At 44.3% G+C, this 19,975-nt stretch overlaps 1 protein-coding gene and 1 long non-coding RNA gene across 2 annotated transcripts in view; one reads left to right on the forward strand and one right to left on the reverse strand.

Moving 5' to 3' along the window:
- The window catches only part of LOC110395957, a 44,584-nt gene extending 29,451 nt beyond the window's left edge, over positions 1-15,133 (forward strand). Inside the window, exon 3 of the long non-coding RNA XR_002436709.1 lies at positions 3,419-15,133. This is a non-coding gene — a long non-coding RNA (uncharacterized LOC110395957). The remainder of the gene's footprint in view (positions 1-3,418) is intronic.
- Positions 15,577-19,975, reverse strand: part of PACRG (parkin coregulated) — a 206,884-nt gene continuing 202,485 nt past the window's right edge. The window contains exon 6 of the mRNA XM_021391069.1: positions 15,577-16,060. Coding sequence (XP_021246744.1) covers positions 15,900-16,060 — 161 coding nt within the window. The 3' untranslated portion in view covers positions 15,577-15,899. The remainder of the gene's footprint in view (positions 16,061-19,975) is intronic.

Below are 19,975 nucleotides of genomic sequence, written 5' to 3' on the forward strand. Positions count from 1 at the left end.
CTCCCTCTCCTCTCCCTCTCCTCTCCCTCTCCTCTCCCTTTCCCTTTCCCTTTCCCTTTCCTCTTGCTCTCCCCCCCTTTTTTTTAACAAAGTAAAATAATTGGTTTCCAATTATATCTCTCTGATAAGGGTAATCAGCTGTCTTGTGGGCTCCTTGGATCTCACAGACACTTCTTCCCCATAATTCTCCTTTACAAGTTTGTGATGCAGTGATGGCCCCCCTTAATTGCCCAGGTACTTTTCCCATAGCTAGCTGATTTTATTCCTTTGGCGTCTATTTTTAAAAATGAATTTGGGAAGTGAACACCACTCTTTTGGCAAAGTGCTTTATTTTTGTGTGTTTAGTTAATTGCTTGATTCCTTGGTAGCCTTCAGAGTTAATGATTATTAATTTTCTGTCCTTGGAAAATATATAGAAACTGTGACTGACTCTCCACCTCTCCCTGATGAATACTGAAGCATGGGTAGTAATTCACTTTTCCAGCAATAGCCTCTGTTAGTCAAGGTGGCCTGCCCTTGCTCAGGAAGGTGATGGCTCTCCCTGAGTGACCTTTCACTTCCTATATACCAAATTTATAAAATCTTTTATTGTGTTCACATCTTTTCCTGTCTTCTTTTCCTTTCTCAGTTTTTTTTAGATCATTTTCTTGCATTCTTCTTTCACAATAGGCTTTTGTACCAATTCCAGCAGAGCTGACCCTGCTGATTTATAGGTCTCATATTCTTCTCTCTTTATTGCTCTTTGTATTTCCCTGGTCATCCACAGTGGTCATTTCTGCTCCAAATAGATTTATTTCTCAGTGGTATACATATTTCTTGAACTCTGTGGTCTATATCTGTGAGTATTTCCCTTCTTTGCTGTCTTTTGCTATATGTTTAAGCATACATACTCCTCTCTCAGTGTTCTCTGTGAGTTCAGTCTTTTCCCACTTCCAGTTCTGAGAAGTCTCAAGTTCCTGATTCCTGAACTCATTAAATTCTGGCTTGCATTTTCATGTCCTCCTCTGTTAGCCCTTCTGCATGATGCATTGCACATCTGGGCAGATGCCAAATGCCACAATGCAAGCCCACAGCTTTAGTTATATATTCATAATCTTTGCTGTAGTTCCCATGTAGCATACAAGTACTTTCCAGACATGAATGTGCTTGTTTTTGCACTACTCTGTGAGCAAAGAAAGCATTATTTGCATTTTATGGAGAGGGAAGGTACAGAAAATAAAATCTGCATTTTTAAAGTCATTTAAGTGCCTAACTGTAAGTTAGCTAAAAAAACAACAACAACAACAAACATGTTCTGAGTTTTTGTTTTAAGTTATTCCTTTTTTATTTTTTCATAAGCCTGGCTGCTTTCCTCAGAGATGCTTCCCCTTTTCTAATTCTTTCCAGTCCCTTTGTCCCACACACAGATCCTGCCTCCACCAGCACCATTTACTCACTCCACATGCCCACATAATTCCCTTTCATCCTTCTGTTTACTGTCACACAGAAGCTTAATTTATACATAATTAATGCATCTGAAGGCTGGGCCAGTCTGCAGCCAGCATCACTCCCTGTGAGGCAGCCCCTGGACTCTGACCACAGGTGTTTTCCAGCTTTCTTGTTTTCCCATATCACCCAAAGAATTGAGGACATGGAGGACATGGAGATGACCTATTTGCTTTGTAGTGGTTTACAGTTTTTAATTCCTTAAAAGCTGGAATTTGCTTCCTACACAGAAGCTAAAAGCAAGGAGAACTTCTTAAATTCACAGTCCCCAACGGATGTTGGAGGCAACCAATGTTGTAAGACCTGAAGTCTCCAAACCCCTACTCCATTGCCAGCTAATTCTGGAATACCACAGCAGATCCTAATACTCTCACTGCTGAAAGCCTGCAGAGCCATTTCTGCCCACAGGCAGACACAAACCACCTGAGATGTTTGGTCGTAACACCAAGGACCCCCAGTGCCAGAGTCTTTTCCCTGTCACCCAGTGCTTGGGCATGGGCATTTTCCACCAGAACAGCCCCAAGGAGAAGCCCACCAACAGCCAACTAAAACACCTGCATTGGGTTCAGCCTGACCCTGATGTCTTTCTCCTCCAGAGCTCCATGAGGGGGTTATTTGAAAATATGTGCGGGAAAGTGCAATACCGGTACTCCAAACTGAATTTCTCTGTCTTTGCTGTAAAAGATGTTTCACACCATAAGGTGTTGTCTAGCATTTGACCAGGAACTTGGGAATCAGGGCTTGCACTCTCCTTTTAGTTAGTGGAGTCCATACAGTGAGTGGAATCCAGAAAGTCACTCCATCCTTATGAAGGGACATCGATCAGACTGGCTGATGCACTGCATCCATCTCCCAGCCCAGCAGACCGCTCCTCAGGCCATGGGATTTTTCCTTCTGTCTCCCAGGCTGACTGGCACTGGTGATGTCTGAGTGTCACCTACAGATGCTTCTGAGGCAGCACTGAAATACGGCTGTGCTCAGGGTAAGGGATGCCATGAGATGCTGTGGGACCTTATGCACAGGACAGCAACACTGCCAGAAGACAGGCGGATGCAAGTAGTGAGACTGTAATGAGGAGAGTAGCAGAAAGGCAGCCTTGGAGAAGTGCCACTGCCCTGCTTTCAGCTGCATCCCCAGATGACTGCAAGTGATCCTGCTTTATCAAGCACTCAGCAATTGCGTGGTGTTGGGCATTTTATGGCACTGGAGGGTTTGCTGCTACACTACGATGCTAACTTTTTGAACATTCAGAGATTCGCCACAATAAAATAAAGCTGAGCACTCTAGTCCTGCTTAACAATCCTGCTAATGCACTATTGAAAGGCACATTTGAACAGTAAGAGCTGCCCTGAAGCTTTTTAAAGCATCGTGTCCTCATCTTTTCTTTTCTGGGAACACAAGTGCATGCTCTGCTGGAAAGACAACTGGACCAAGGTGCAAAGGACAGGATGCAGATTGGTTTCCGTCTTCGCCAGTGCTTAAGCTCCCTGTGACTCCTCGGTGAATGGAAATACATTATTAAAGGTTACAGAGAATTATTCTTAAATGGGTTCAAGGAATGTTTGTTTACACAAGGCAACTTGATAAACGTAAAACATGCATCAATAATGTTTGAACAAGAGCATCTGTCACAAAACTAGAATGTAGGCTTCCAAGAGAGGAAAGAGAGAAAATGGGAAATGCAGAATCTCAGAGAGAAAAGGACAGTGGAGAAATAATGACAAATCAAATATAGCAACTTTTCTCTTTCTCAAATGACATTTCTCATCAGCTAGCTTATGTCAAAGGGAAAAGAAAAAGATCTCCTGTGACTTTTATCTATTAGATTTTGCTCTGAATGCCTGCCATGCTCTGGAACTGCAGCTGCAAGAGGCCCAGCTCTGCTACCCTTAGCTAATAGGTTTGATTGTTCTCTCTGAAATTATACTCACAGATACTGACCAGTCAGCCTGACACTCAGCTTCGCACCAGGAAGAAAGGCCCCCAAGCAGGGCAGCACGTGAGCGGCTGGTGCAGCCTGACCATCTGCAGCGGAACTGAGCTGCCATGTCTCCGCTTGCATAAGTTAAGTTGTTGATGGTGAGATAAGTCATTGCAATCCACAAAGTGCTGGTGTTTAGTACACAGTATTCATATTTTATGAATGTTAACAAGCAAGAAGCCCTGCACAACTGAGCAGTTACGAGCTCAAAAGGCTTTGTGAGATATTTTCTCTAAGGGCTCATTAATGTGGTCTTTTAATGGAGTACTTGCATATCTGAATCTTTAACTGTAGCTATAAATAGGGTTTATAAGCACTTGACAGTGTGTGGCAAAGCTGTGTTAGCAGTGTTTGCCCTGCTTTTTTGCAAGTTTCATTTGCAAAGGATATATAAGAGCTGGAATTTAAACGTTTTCTAAAATGCAAACATGTATACCTCCTAATGGCGCTGCATTCTGGATAACATTTTTACTGGCTTTAATGCATTTGTCATGTTCCTTCAAATTAACCAAGCATCACATCACAACAAAACAGCAAGCATTTACATGCTATTGAAGGGAAAATTAGGACATAAAGAGGTCAAGCTACAACCCAAATGTCCCACAGCAAGCCAACAGAAGAGCAGAATCAGGAACCGATGAACTCTAATGACCTGCCCTAATCATCAAACCATAGGGAGGATCTACCTTTATTTTCACTGGTGCTGAAACAGAATAATGCCCAGCGTGTAAACCTGCTCACCTTGCACTGACTGATGCTGCCAATGGTTGAATTTTCCCCTCCACGACAGGTTCCCCTTGCCCTCTGAGATGTCCATGCTGTGTGGACCAGGTTGCTTTTTCCCCTCTTGGTGATCTCCAACCACATATTCAGTTCACCAGCCAACAGGCTGCAACCTTAAATAAACTTCTGCCAGCCCCGGTGAGGAACCAATAGGATGACATAGCTCAGTGTACTACATAGGAGTGCTGTTCTATGATGATACAGTAAAAGCTGCAGGAGGATCACAGCCTTTAGTAAATCATGGTATTGTATTATCCATAACATTGCCATCTCTATGCACTGTAGGACGTCTGACAGCTGCCTGCCCTTATGGGGTACCCACAGACACCATGGCAGTACTCTGGAACCCTTTGCAGACACTGTCGCAAGTCAAGTGTGACAGATCTGAAGGACTAGTTCCCAAAATGCTGGTGACTTTCAGCTTCTACCATGGCTTAAAGAGTCTGCAAGGTGAAGTCTTGATGGCCTTATGGGAGGAACCCAGAGAGACAGAGCAATTTGCGGCTGGACTTAATGATCTCAAAGGTCTTTTCCAACCTGAGCAATTCTATGATTCTATGATTCTAACCTTCCTCTGACTTTCCACCACGCCTTTCCTACACAGTGTGTGCATGGCGTACTACTTCTCCAGCAACGCAATGGGAACTGCAGCCCAGATGTGTCTAGAAAGAGAAACGTGGCTCTTGTAACCTCACTGGGAGAAGCACTCCTATCTACCTCCAGCACTCAGTCACGTCGCACATCTATTCGACCATAATTACGTGTGTTTGCTGAGATGTGGGTTGTGAACACATTGACAAAATCCCTTTAAGATGATCGCAGGGGATGTGTTGTCCTCTCTGGCTGACATCCATTATAGGCCATTATTTGGATTTTACGCTAGTAATTCTGAGTGCTTCCATTTTTGGTTCATCTCTGATGTGACTGCAATTGAGTTTTCCGCATGCATTCATCCTGAATTTATTTTAACTGTGCTCAGTGTTTGGAAGGTAAGTGAAGATGCTATTAGCTACCAGTCTGCGTCTATGAATGATCACTTATTACTTTCTCAATGGTTTGGTTCAGATGTGTGAGAGAATACGTTAGCCTCTAATGAGACTATCATGGGCTGAGTTGTCGGAGGGAGCCTGTTGTCACATGGTTACTTTTATCTGGAGGGAAAAAGAAAAAATCAACCAGAATAATTCATAGCTCTAAAATGCTGATTTTTTCTGAGCATGTATCAGACGTTTTAACACCATTAAACTATTGTAAACCAAAACATGATTAAATATTTAAGCAGTATTCTCTTTCTCATGCAGGGATAAGTATCTATTTATCTCAAATCATGATTTTATGCGCTCACTGTTTTTCAGCACTGTGCCATCTGATGGAAGGAGCACAGTCTCAGTGTCTCCCAGAAGAGCGCGGGTGGCTCTGAGGAGAACCCCAGAGCAGGAGATTTCACTGTCATGTCCTTCCATTGCAGCAGGGAGAGCACAGTAGGAGTTTTGCCTCCTTTCAGACACCTGTGCTCACCTACCACAGGCATAAGCATTTTCCTTCACTCCTCCATTAATCTGCATTGTCCTTTTTCTTCCCCACCACCCACCTCCCTTGACTTGCCCCTCTACGCTTGGCTGCCCATCTCTCCCCATGCACTACCGGTCTCTTCTTTCTTCTCCCAGAACATTTCCTCCTTTTCTCACTAGCTTTTTTCACATTTCTTTCAGGAGAGCAAAACCTCTCTGTCCATCAGCCCTTTAAAGCTGAGCACTTCCCCCTGCCCTCACACTCTGCCCCTGCAATTCTTTCCTGCAGATCTTGCTCCATTTTCCCTGCCTGCAGTGGGCCCTGTCCCTGCCCAGGGGCCCTTTAGAGCAGGCATTGGTGTGAGCAGATCACCACGGGGAGAAGAAGAGGAGACCTCCTGCAACCAGATGAGTGCCAATTACCAGGCGAGTGCTTCATTCCTCTGGCCTCGCAGTGGCCTGACAGGCAGATCACTTGCTGAAAAGTAATTTTCTGGGAGATTCTAGCCCAGCTGCGCGTCAGCTTGCCTCCATCCCCTTGGTACACTCCTGGGACCAGACTGGCCTCCAGGAGTGGGCTCACAGCCATGCCCAGACATTGTTCCATTCCCCAACACAGAGGCAACCCTTGCTCCATTTGCAGCCCACAGGCTGGGGCTGGGCATGGAGCAAGTCAGTGTGGAGGAGCACAGGGTCTCCAAGCAGGGACTGGCCCTGCTCCCAGCTCAGGAGCAAAGCCTGTGAGCACCCAGTTTTGGGTTTTCCAGTCTGGGTTTTGATCCACTGGTCTTCAAGAGACACCACTCTTCCAGTTATGGCTCTGAAACTGGAGAGGTGTGAGGGAAGTGATGATGCCTGCAAGGGACAGTCATGCAGTGGCTGGGTGAGACATGGAAGCAGCTGGGGGTTTAGTTTTGTTACCAAATCCCATGTTCACCTGGGCCCTGAGGAGGTGTTAATTGCCTGCAGGGCACAAGGTCGTGCTTGGCATCACCCACTGCAGGCAGGGGACTTGGCAGGCAGAGAGAAGAGGGGAGGGGAGGGAGGGGAGGGGAGGGAAGCGAAGCGAAGCAAAACAAAGCGAAGTCTTTCACAGAAAACTTGATTATTAATGTCATTGTGCAACAGTGAAACTTTTATGCAAATTCCTAAGCAAATAGATCACATCCCTGATTTTTAACCTTGGCCAGTCTTTAAAGCTAAGTTTGTGCTACTTCTGTTACCAGATCACAGAGCGATATAAGATACGGAGCTCTCCGGCCTCCTGACATTTTCTGTAGTCATTTAGATGCAAAAATGCAGGTGAAGATCCAGTGTGGGAGGTATCCTGGGAGATACTCATTAGAGTAAAATGGATTAAAAGGGAAGAGCTCACAGCAGTAAGATGAAAATACAGCTGAAATACAAACACGGTCCACCTAAAGCGCTGCTAGGTTTAGAAAACAAATTACTGGGAAAAAAAAAAAGATGCAGCCACTTATGTAGCAGCAATGTCAGTGTAAGACAAGGCCAGGGGCCAGTTCCTACTCTCCTTTTTCATACAAGCAGCGCTTTTGACTTCATCAAGCCCAGCAGCCTGAGCTGAACCGAAACCCGCATGGTCACGCGGCATTGCTTCCTCATTTTGCTTTTGTGGGGAGCAGGCGCCGAGGGGGAGGCCTGGCACCAGGCAGCGTCAGCAGCTGTCAGGCAAGTGGCTGGGCCTCATCCTCTGTGCTCACACTTATTTTCTGCATGGCCCTGTTTGTTCAGCCAGCTTCAGCTGTCTGACCCCACACTGCCTGCAGCACTCCACTGTGCTCAGCAAGGACCCAAGGGAACGGCATGGAGCTGTGTCAGGATATGGTCAGGCTGGGTGTTAGGTTCTTCACCAGAGGGTGGTGGGCATGGAACAGGCTGCCCAGAGCAGTGGGCACGGCCCCAAGTGTTTGGACAATGCTTTCAGACATAGGGTTTGGATTTTGGATGGTGCTGTGTGGAGCCAAGAGTTGGATTCGGTGATCCTAGTGAGTCCCTTCCAGCTCAGAGTATTTGATAAAGGAGCAAATGGGCTTCTGCAGAGTGTGGAAGTGAATGGTCACAGCTCTGATCCAGTCCCTTCTCAGCCAACTGATCCCCAAGTGTTCCTCCGGCCAGGCCGGGCATCTTCCCCCCGGCCTTCCCCCAGGGTGTGCTTCCAGACCTGCCTGCACCTCAGTGCCAACAGACACAGCTCAGGGCACGTTCATCAGCATCTGTGAAGGGGTGCGTCCACAGGGCACAGCAGGGTCAGCCCACGGCCTGGCCAAGGGGAGGGAAACAATCATCATGGGATGCCTTGGGTAAAGCAAATGAAACCGTACCACATAATTCAAGCAAAACATGGGAATTTTCATGAGAAATTTGAAAGCACAAACTGGAAATTAAAAACTACTGTTAGTACAACTGCCTGCTATTGATCACATTATAGGAAACAGATGTGAACGAGGGCTGTGGGGAAACAAAACACACACTCAACACACCATTCATCTCCATTCCCCAAACACAATTATAACAGTATGGGAGATGTGCAAAGGCAGTGCAGCACCACACTGTGCTAATAAAATGCTGGAAATACTTGTGGGTGTGAAGGGAGACTGGTGAGCAGAGGCAATGTGCACATCTTGGGGAGCCGAGGAGTACAAGCTTTGAAAAAAAACACAACACTGAGAACAGAGGAATACTATTTTTCTCTCCTTGAGGAGAAAAACAACCATTAGAGTATGAACGAAGGAACACTGCAGGGTCTGCAACTGCCCAAATTCCCTACAGCACGTGGCACCAAATTGTCTTATAATTAAAGCTGTTATAGTTCAGATCACAAAATCCAATCCTGTACTGCGCCTGTAGCAAACTTATTGATAGAAAAGGGCCCTATCAAGTTTATTCATCCCCGTTACTCTTGTCACTGGCTATAAGTAGCAGGACCCATTCCTTTAGGAAGGCCAGAGCACTGCTAGGCAGATGTATGTTTTGCTTTTAAACATATGTGGAATTACAAAATTAAAAAAAAAAAAAAAAAAGCTGTCAGAATTTAGTAGTTTAAATTTCTTTTCTGTAATGGAGATATATTTTTTTCCTTCTACTGATAAGGGAGAAACTTTATTAATGAGGCCTCAGTGGTAGTTACACTATTGCCACTGCACTGGAAGAGATGTACACATTTTTTCCCAAGGAGGGTTTAACTGCTTTGTAGATCCATAAAGATATTTCACAGAGAAAGCTTTATTCAATTGGAGCTCTTAAACCTCCTTTGTGAAATGTTGTGGTATTTTGTGAGATATGTGGCCTTTGCTATGCACGTGATGCTGGTAGGTTTCTAGGCATGCAAGTTCAAGGGCTTTATTTTTCAGATATTTTTCAATCAATTAAGCTCGATGGTAACGCTGAATGCACTGTAGAAAGAGAGGAAGGAAAATAAAAATAATGGCTGTCTGTCTCTCGCAGAACTAGCGTGGTTTGCTGCTGTTGTCTTAGCCTCGTGCCGGCAGCACAGCTCAGGCGCTAGTTTCAGTGATCTGCAGGTTTGTGGCCCTAGAATGCTTCTGGTGGGTTTTTGGCTTCATTAGAAGCATTCCTGTGATGTGGGGGATTCCTATTAAAACAGTCATCACCCTCGCAGCACCACTTGCTTCGCTACTTTTGCATACAGACAACCGCTGAGCTACAGAAAACAGCTCTGTATCTGCAGGGTTCTTCATGGAGGCTTTTGCCTTAATGTTGCATTTCTGCATGCTTGTACAGCCAGCCCCTATGGGGGAGTGAACAAAAGGCCTTTTAGAGGCAATCTTTCAGAATGCTCCTATTGTGCCCTTAATTGCATCAAAGTACACGTGGGCTGTGTGCGGACATAGTTTTAGCTGTAGGTTGATTTTAAGCAAGCCACACATTTTATACCAAAGCAATGCATAAAAGCAGGCACAAGAAAGAAGCTTTAATTTAGTCACATTGCTCCAGTAAGTAATAATGCATAGCAAGCAATAATTGGATGCAAGAAGTTTAGAGCAGATGTTCCCTTTACTTTGGTTCTTGAGGCAGCGCAGTGGCAATTTCTTCCTTTGTAACAGACATAAATGATTCAGTGTTAATAAAAAAAGTTTCAGATGTAGAGTTCTTCAAGCACACAGCCGAGGAATAAAACACATGCTGCTAAATGCAGCGCTGATCAAGGAGGCTTTCCCCTCCCCACACTGAGAATGTTTAGAAAGAGATCTGAGTTTTATCCTTAGATGTACGGTAATTGATCTAAAACACTTTCTGATAGATGTTTTTCATTATTTTTCTCTCACTCAGGAGGAATTTATTTGTTTTCCAGAGAGGACAGGGAACACAGTGTGCTGTTAGTCCCAGTGGTGGTCACTGTCCTGGACTGGCCCCTTGTGAGAGCCCCATGTGAGAGGTGCTGGCACTGCCCTCGTAGGCACTGAGCAATTTCCCAGCTATAATGGTGACTGCATACTTCTAACCAAAACAGGAGGCCACAGCAAACAGGGATAGAAGAAGACAACAGTGGAAAATGGGCTTCCCCACCAGCAACCCTAGCTGTTCTCACCACACCTTGAAAAACCTGCAGAGGTGAGGCAGGAGGTCCCAGGCTGCCCCACATCACAGCACTGGGACATGCACATGGCAGAGCAGAGCTGGAAAGACTCCAGCACAGAAACCCCGTGCCATCCCAGCTGCACAAAGTTACCAGGGGACAACTGGGAGGTACAAACAGCAGCCCAGGGAATCTGGGTTTGGAGTGCACAGCCATAGGGCCCCAAAACACTAGAGAAATGCAGACTCAGATCTGATGAGTCTGACAAAATTTTCCTGCCATTGCTTTCTCTCCCGTCCCCCACCTTCAGCAGCATTGCTATTCTTCTCCCAGTACTCTGCAGCATTATGCAGGGGGAAAATGGATGAAGATTTTTTCCAGAAATGTTTTGCTTTAGCTACCATCAAGGGAGAGTTCTGGGATGAAGCAGATGCAAATTCCCCAAAACTTGTGCTTTCCCAAAACATAAACTGCTCAGCAAAAGCCTTTGCTGGAATAGCCATTCCCTGACGGCCCTGCTATCAGCTGGCCCTCTGGCTGCTTCACTTCTCTGTTGAGCTGGAGCAGCACCACAGGGACATGGGAGAAGCAAGAAGCACAAACATCCACAAATGAAGTAATGGGACTAATGCACAAGATGGAGCTGGCGAGATGAAAGGACATAATTCACTACTCCTAGGTCTGGAGTTAGGCAAGCCGAGCTGCTTTTAGGTGATTGCTCCTTAGGGAAGTGCTTAGGAATTACACCCAGAAAGCAGAAATTGAAAGCTGATAGAGCTGTGCAGACCACACTTTTAAAGCAAGCGCATTCCTGACTAATACAACAGTGTGCAACATGAGGTGACTGCTCTGTGGTGGACATTGGCTTTGTTCAGCACATACCCAGTAGGCCTCAGCACACCGTGTTGGGCACTTTGGGACAGGATGTGATATGCAGATCTCCTAGAGATTTCTGAGGAATTTGTCCACGTCTTTGATCACTACACCTGTATCTGTGAATAATTTGATTTTATGTAAGGCCAGAGTGGTCCAGCAGAACGCAAAAAGCTACCACATTTAATAGACACTGGTAGCTGAAACATTTCCAGCTGCACGTGTATGCTATATGGCACCACAAGCACTGGTTTGCTTATCTCCACTCACGTGGAATACGCTGGTTTAGTTCATCTCTACCAAGCTGTACAGCAGACAGCCAAGGAGGTAGAAAAGGTACAGAAATGAGATTCAAAACCAATACGTTCCCACTGAGCCACAGAGCAGGCCGATGCTGCAAGCTGGCTTGCAACTGCACTCCAGCACACTCAACCTTTTTATTTAGAACAAAACCAAATGTGACACAAGTTCATCCATAGTTTTTGGTCCATGGTGTAGAGGGAGGATGGTCTGGCAGCAAGAGCATCCAACCAGGCCCCTCACCTTCCCTCCATCCTCCTTGCAAAGCCAGGCCTGTGTGAGTCATAGCTGGGTGAATGAGGCCTGGTTGCTACTGCCCCTCGGATGAGGAGGGTGTCACAGCAGGAGTCCCAGGCTGGCCCAGGCCATGTTTGCTAGGCAAGCATAGCTACTGTGTGCCTGGCACACACACTCCCATCCCCTCCCCTCATGTGCAGGAAGGATCGCAGGGCCAGGGCCGGGAACGTCTCGTCCTGCCAGCACATGAACCATCCTCCCCCGGTCTCCAGGAGGCACAAAGCGACCTCGAGCAGACGGGCTTTGTACTGAGTTCCTGCAGACATCACCGCCTTTATTTACTGCGGAAAATACAGGATGTTACAGATGAGTGGAAAAATGCCGACTGCCCTGCTGCCTGCAGAGCCCCTCAGACTAGAGAATGCTTTTTTGGAAGTCGGAGGGTCTCCAGACAGGATTAAGAAAGCACACAGTGTCTGCTTTAGCTTTCTCCTTTTCTTTTTGGCCCCGCTTGGCTGCAGCTACGCCTCCCTGCATCCCCCATGAGCACCTCCATGCTTTCCCCCACATAGGGCTTCCCACAGCCCCTCGTGCCTCACCCTGGGGGACGTTGCCAGCCTCCTTTTTGTCAGTGCTGTCCCTTTGAGAGCCTGGAAGGCCACCAGCCAGCAGCCAGGCTCCAGCGCCCTTCTGCCAGCACTGGCAGTGGCTGGGCCAGGCCCCAGCAACCCAGCGCAGCCCTCTAGTGCTGGGCGGGGGCTGAAGCTCCCCCAGCCATGCTCAGCTTCAAGCTGCACCCACCAAACATCTTGCTGTTTCATAGTGCGCACCAGCACTCACAAGATGCCAGGCTTTCCCAGTAATTGCCAGATAATCTGGGCCTACATCAAATGCTGGTTTCAGAAAACCAGCACATTATTTTTTTTAACACTCCACTGTCCACAGGGTCCTTTCCTGACATTGTTTACATTGATGTGGCTGGAAAGCTAAAAAGGAGCAGGAGATCTCATGCTCTCTTACTAGGGCATGAGCTACTTCTGTTCTACACAGCCAAATTGGCTTTAATGGAGCTGCACTTAATTTATATCCTCTGAAAAACCTGGCCCAAAGTGCCTTTTAATTGATCTCAATTAGAAACTGTTGATTGGCTGCCCATAGCGTTGGTGACCACAATGACAAGAGCTGGAGGAAAGAAAGACAGATACTATTTTGAAACTACAATTCCATTTTCTGAGCTTGGTAAAATAGCGAGGCAGCGTATCAAATGACATAATATTACTCATATGCTTAAGCACCTGGGTCCTTGATCTTGTGCTTTATAAAGTACTCTGAGCTGTGCTGTAATTGCCTATAAATATGCTGCTGATCATGCTTAAAGGGACACTTGCAAGGTTAGCAGTCCTACAGTTTGACTTAGTAAAATGACATCCAAAAATAATTTCATTTTTGGTCTTCCTAAATTACTGGCCTGTGTTTTCTATCATGCTTCTTTTCATCAGTCCAGCTCCTAAGATTAATAAAGTTACCATCTTGAGCAGGCAAGTAAAAGCACTTGGCTGTAAAACCTTTCCTCTGGTGTGAATGAGGACGACCTCTGTTGCCCTTATGGTTTGCAGTACAGTCACCCTGTGTCGAAGCAAAAAAGACATCTTTAGAGAACAGAGGTGTAGGGATCAGGCCTGGGCAAGCCTAGAGCTGCACAAGGTGCCCATTTTCTATCCTCTGTCAGTCATTAGTCCTGTCCTAGCTGAGCAGAAGGGGAGGGCAATACCAAAATTGCAAATGAGTCAAGGAATAGAGCTAGGAAGTTAGGAAGGAGATGTAGCTTCATCACCTTCTCAGCAGTGCAGCTGGGATGCAGGGGGCAGTGCAATGGGGAGATCCCAGGGACCAGTGCCCTGTTCCCAGCTGTCACCTCTGCCAGTGGCTCTGTGGTGGGAGCCCTGTGGGAAAGGAGCTGCACTGACTGCTGAGCGGTGTTTTGAGCTTAGGTACAAGTGTGGGGTTAGACTTCATTGTCAGGACAGAATATAAATGGCTAACAAATAAAAGGTGAGTTGGTGTTTCCATTTTATGAAGGGCCTGATTTGTTTCAGAGTCAAATAACTCAGCTTCCTCCACATAGCAGGACTCCAGCACACGATGTACTCATGGTGGAAACATGTGATTTCCTGGTAGCCAAACCCATAGCTGCCATCACATGAGACAGTATGGCTCACTGGCACAGGGCACAGTGGCTGGGACAGGGGTCTGCAGAGGGGAGATGGAGGGATAAACTGTGAGCAAAGGCCATGTTGCTAGAGCCTGCACGGATGTGCAGAAGGGCATTTTTGGAGAGATGTGCTCAGCCTCCCTATTGCATCCAGCGTGAATCCGCCCTGAAAGTTTTGAAGACAAGGCTGTTGAGTTTCCCAAGGCAGGCTGCAGCCAGGCTTTGGATTCCTTTCTGCTGGGGAGGTGGGAGATTTACCGAGGCCTGGATGCAAGGCAGCGTGTTTGCCGTGGTCAACTGCCACAGGTGTGAGTCAGTCACAGGACAGGCGTTGCCTGAACTCTAGGGACCTGAGGGAAACCCTGGCTATGTGTAAAAGAAAACAGAAATAGCTGAAAACCAAGCAGAGAAGGAAAGTCTCCAGAGCCTGGGAAGCAGGCACACTGGAGCAGTGGGGAGCGCCTGTGGCCAGTGGCCCCCTGGGTGCACCAGCTCCTCTTCCTCCTGACTTTTGTCCTTCAGTCACAGGAAAGAGAAGAGAGAAAAGAAAAATGTCTTGAGCTGAAGATCAGAGCAGACAAAAGCAACTCTAGTGTCAGCATTTCAGTGGGTGGGAAGGCGCACCCCACGCGCCTTGTGCCCAGACAAAGGAACAGGGCAGTGCAGGGCTGTGCCTCTGGCACAGGCAGTCCTTGCAGTGTGTGTGCATGTGAGCAGATAAGACTTAGAGAAAGTTGTACGCTTCTAACACAAAAGAGTGCATTTTGAGACCTAGTAATTACAGAGAAATTCTTGAAAGTGCAACTTGGTTATATTTTAAGAGTTAGAAACCAGAATGAATACAAAATGAGCCCAAAGTCTGGACTTTTAAAAATGTTATGCTTTTTAGACAAGGTTCATATCTCCTGATTTGTTTAGAGCTGACTTGATAATTTTAAATGATTGTCATGAACATTGTAAAACTTGCTTTATGTTTTTGTAGGTTTATGCCTTAGAAATGCTTCTAAAGAAATAAAGCCAATCTTAAAGCTGTGGTCAGTTCTGTGTTGTGGGTATACAGGGAGAAAGTAGCTGAGAATGGAATTGTAGGGGATTACTGTGACAATAGTTATATTGTTTATTCATGACATACTACAATAATAACAGGAAAGCAATGGCAACCTTGCAGTTAATAAATATCCAGTATCCTATGAGGTATGTTTGTATACTGTATTTACCTTAGTGAACAATGCCAGTGGGATCTGAAATCCTCTGTGCACTCTGTATTCTGTCTCATTTATTCAAGTTCTGTTGTTTTTTCCTTCAAAACTGTGGCCATACCTGACGTTCACTGAAGGAACCCAAGTTCCATGTCAAGGTAAACACCTGGAAGTTTAGACCATGAGCGTGTAAGGGACATTCATTAGTTTTCTGACAGTGCTTTATAGTGGGCCATATAAATTTTCCCACTATAACGGGTATATACATTCAACAGTTTTATTGTATGTTGGTGCACATTATTTGGCACAGCTGCTAGAGAGACATTGCTGAACTGGTGTTTCTCTTCCATGACAAACACCTATTAAGCAGTCAGCATAAACTCTTCTTGTTACAGCGTCTGACATCACCCTTAGGGCAAGCGGACACAGAACAGCGATTGCTGAATTGCATATGAAAATTATAGTTTTATTGTCTACACAACTGAAGGTTTAACTCTGATTCCTGCTCGAGTCAGCTCTGCTATAAAGAAGCAATTCTTTCACGGAACAAACAAGCACAGTACACCATTGTAATCAAAGGAACAGGCACTATTTATGTATTGGAAAGACTTGTTCACAATAGTACTAACACTCTAATGCCCCAGAAGCCACTATTTTAGCAGCTGTACAGAAAAGAGCATGACTAACAAGATGCCACACAGAGTCAGACACAGTTTTTTTTCCTTTTTAACACAAATGGAATCATCCCATTTGATACCACTCAGTTTAATATGCACGACTGGTAAGTAGGGATCATGTATTTAATGTTTATATAAGCAGTTTCTCCACCGTAGCGTTCAAAGACTTCCAGTGTCTCTTGAATCAGATCTCCAATATTTTCACGCTTCTGCTGGCTGTAGTCTATCCCATCACCTGAATTAACTGATTAATAAAAGAAAAAGGGAAAAAAAAGATTATATTGAATTTGCTGTTACACTTTGAAATAATTACATAGACAACTGCATGTCAGTCACTGTGCCTCTATTAGAAACTTTGTTCTGTGACACAAAATAGATGAATTTGAAAACAGGATATTTTTGGTTTCTCTTTAAGGCTCCACTCAGGCTCCCACTTTGTACTCCTTCAAAAGCTGTTTATGTATGTGTTACGTCAGTATCCAAGTGAAAATCCAAATAAACACTAAAGAAAGCAAATTGTATTATAAGATATGGATGGACTCTGTTACACAGTGAATCTCTTACAACCATTGCTACATTATTTCATAACATCGCTTATTTAGGACAAAATTCTACTGCCAGATGCATAAATGCTTAACTACAGAATGTGACTTAAGCTATACTTGCTGTGCTTTGAAATCTTAAATAGGCATTGTTTTGGGACTGTTCCATGTATACATCATGATCTCAGGCAATGTTGTTTCTGGTTGAGGGGATGTCATTTGGCCTAGAAGAGATGTTTGGAGTATAGAACAGCACTCATTCAACTTCTGCTCCCTGAAAAATGTGTAAAATTAAGTCAATGTCAAAAAGACAAATTATTGCTGCCCCTACATGCTGTACCATTCACCATTTCTTTCTCTAACATGGAGTAGCAAGGGTGGCACACACTTATAGACACAGAGCATAATTCAAAAAAATTTGCAGTGTAAATAACTGTCAGAACACAAAATACATGAGTAAGAAACGATGCCGAGAGATTTAAAAGAGGAAAATGTATTCCGTTTCATTTCAAAATAGTACTCTGAAAGCTTCCTTAATATAGATATATTCTAAGAGATATAAAAACTAATTTGTTAAGAGTGTAATGTACACGGACCATGAGCAGTCAGTCAGTGGCCAGGCTGTCACATCGCCAGGGGAAGTTCACACAGTTTGTCAGCGGTCTTGCTCCAGGCGGTGGTGGCAATGTGCCCATGACACACATTTAACATCTCACATACCTCCTCTTACTTATTAGAGTCGCAGCCAGCAAAAGACTTGTTTGTCAAGACAGCACAGCCAACTTTATGTATGGTGCCCGTCTTTCATGTTAGAAACATGGTGCACACAAGGGTGAAGGAAGGTTTTGCTTCCAAAGCTGCTTCCGCATCACAGGTCCTATGGGGTGCAGACATACAGCTGCACTCCACCCTTGCATCCTTTCCTTAATCCAAGCCCAAGGATCTGAATGTTGTTTGTGACTTTTTACCGCCACGCTCATGAGGAAAAGCCAATGAACACTGAGATAAAATTGAGCCTTTTGCTGAATTTTCTTGTAAAATATCCGATTACATTCCATGTTAATTATGTGTATATCAGTTTTTTGAACATTTACTCAAACACAGATGTGACGTACAAGGACTGAGCTCTGGAGTAGAAAGGCATTAAATTCTTTGTGAGGATTACTCTTAAACACACAGACACATTCATATAATTTAACAATTTATTTCATGGATGTGAAAAGCCAGAGTTGTTGTATCAACATTTACTTCAAAGAATTGACAACAATTTTAGAAACAATAGTTTATGAGAGTGCATAGAAAACAACAAGAAATATTAAAGAAAATGGGATTAGCTTATACAAAATGCAAAAACACATTAAAATGGAGTGTAATGTAGACTGGACATGGTTTGCTTTTGCAGAAAACACCTGAGATCAACTGTGCCTCCTTCACCTGTGTTGCATGTGCACGGCCAGTACTCCCTAAGACACCTGGAGCTGCTTCTGATTTCACCAGACTGAGCAAAGGAACCCCTGAACATCAACCTAAGCCTTGGCAAATATGTAAAGGAATTACTGACTTTCCAACCACTTGTCTATTATCTGTAATTTTAAGCCTACACACATGCTCTGTTAATGAGCTTACACAGCTTTCATCATTCTTTCAAAGATGTAGTAAAAAAATCTACTCTTTGGAAGTAATGGTGATACACTGCATAATGGAGAGCTAAGCAAGTTTGGAGGAGGCCAACCAGATGCAGGGATAGTGATGGTAACAAAAGCGTTTTCCAGAATCCCATGTTATAGTCTTTTACATTAGAGCACTTTCTGTATGATAAGTGATGCCTCAGGTTCTTGATCAAAAGGTGCCTAAGACAATGAGGCAATGGTAAATGAAGTAATCTGCAAGGGAAGACAATGTGCAATGTGCAGACCTTCATGATCATTTTTTCCTACGGACCATCTGTGCTATGTGAAGGCTTGTATCCTCAAGACAGGCATAATTCACATTAAGGTCATGACACAAGTTACGACTAACAATACCAGAAAGGTTGTGTCAGCACTAAGGTCACCTGGTAAGTAGCAAAATAGCTATCCCATGCAGTTACAGGAATTAAAAAATCTTTCAGACAGAAAGATAACAATTAACCCAACAGGACAGCATCCACCAAATGGATGAGTCAGAATGATCTGCTCAATGCACCTAAGGGTAAATATCTAGTCATAATAATGATGACTAGTTGGAAGAAAATAGCTACTGAAGTATAGCGGTCTCGGCATGCCCTTCTCTGATTTGACTTTAATTCCAAGTTAGTTTGCATGAGGAGCCAACTTTGTCAGCCACAAAAATGTTGCATATGTAAAGTGTGAGTGTGGATCTGATTCAAGTTCTTTATGAAGTTGTCCTTTGTGAGGGAGAATAAATCAACATGAAAATGCTAGAAAGAACATTTGTCAGATCGGTCTCAAAGTAAAATGTCTGGCAAATTCATCATGCACCAAGAACTCTTTTCAGAGCAAATGTTATTATTGCATTTAGAAGAAATTCACTGAAGCACTACTAACAGATCTAGAGGATTAAAAATCCGGAAAATATCTCATTTTCCCTTTCTGGATCAAAAACCTAGTTCCCAGTCTCCTAAATCATGCACAAAGGGCTTTGTGGTCCTTGAAAGTGAAGTGAAAGGCTTGGCACCTGTCAAGACCTGCGCTGGCTGACGGAACCAGCCCACTCCGTGCCAGCTGCTGTAGCTGAGGAAATCCTGCTCAGACCCGCAGGGACCGAACTCAGCATTTGGCAGGGAGTGGAGGAAGATTTGAATTGTGCTTTAAAATGTGGTTTGTATTTGAGTCTAGACATGCTTCTATTCATGATTCAGGATATTGAAGAAAATCTAGTGTTATTTGTATTCCATTTCATTTCATTTTGAATTTTTACTATGGTAATACTACAAATATAAAATTGTATTACATTAAAGCAGCAAGTTTCTCTCAAAGCATTAAGAGCTTCACAGGGCAGTTTTTAAATCCTGGGGTGAGCAAGAAAGGTAAACTAACCTTTAAAGCTCTGGCAGATCTGTTCTTGCCTCTGGATATTTGTTAGCATCTGAAAGCAGCCTTGATACTCTTTCAGATTATTAGACATCATATCAAGGCAGGCAAGATTTCGGATAGGTGTTTTTTTTTAATCTCTGGAATATGTCAAATTACCTCATTGTAATTCACAGGTAATTGAGCTTGCTCCTGACATTGGCCATTTCCAAGGCTCTGTTTCAAGGCAAGCACAAATTAAAACTGGAATTTTAATTTACAGACACCTATGGTATATATATCTATTGTATACATCAGTTGGTGTAGGAATGTCATAGATCTTGGGATATTAGAATTTTCCCAGATGCTAAATGTCCAAGGAATGCTTAGTGTTGGAGGACAGAACTATACTTAAAAGAGATTTCTGAAAACCCATATGCACAGGTTAAACAATCTTTGTAATCCAACTGTAATTCAAAGGCTGTTCCTTTATTCTTTACTGGTGAACTTACGAATGCATATATACCCACAGAGATTTCAAATTGTCTTGGAACAAGAGGGTCTTAGCAGAAATTTTTGAACTACTTCTAGTTAATGGTAGAGTGA

The sequence above is a fragment of the Numida meleagris genome, chromosome 3, assembly GCF_002078875.1.
Source record: "Numida meleagris isolate 19003 breed g44 Domestic line chromosome 3, NumMel1.0, whole genome shotgun sequence".
Taxonomy (NCBI): Eukaryota; Metazoa; Chordata; class Aves; order Galliformes; family Numididae; genus Numida; species Numida meleagris.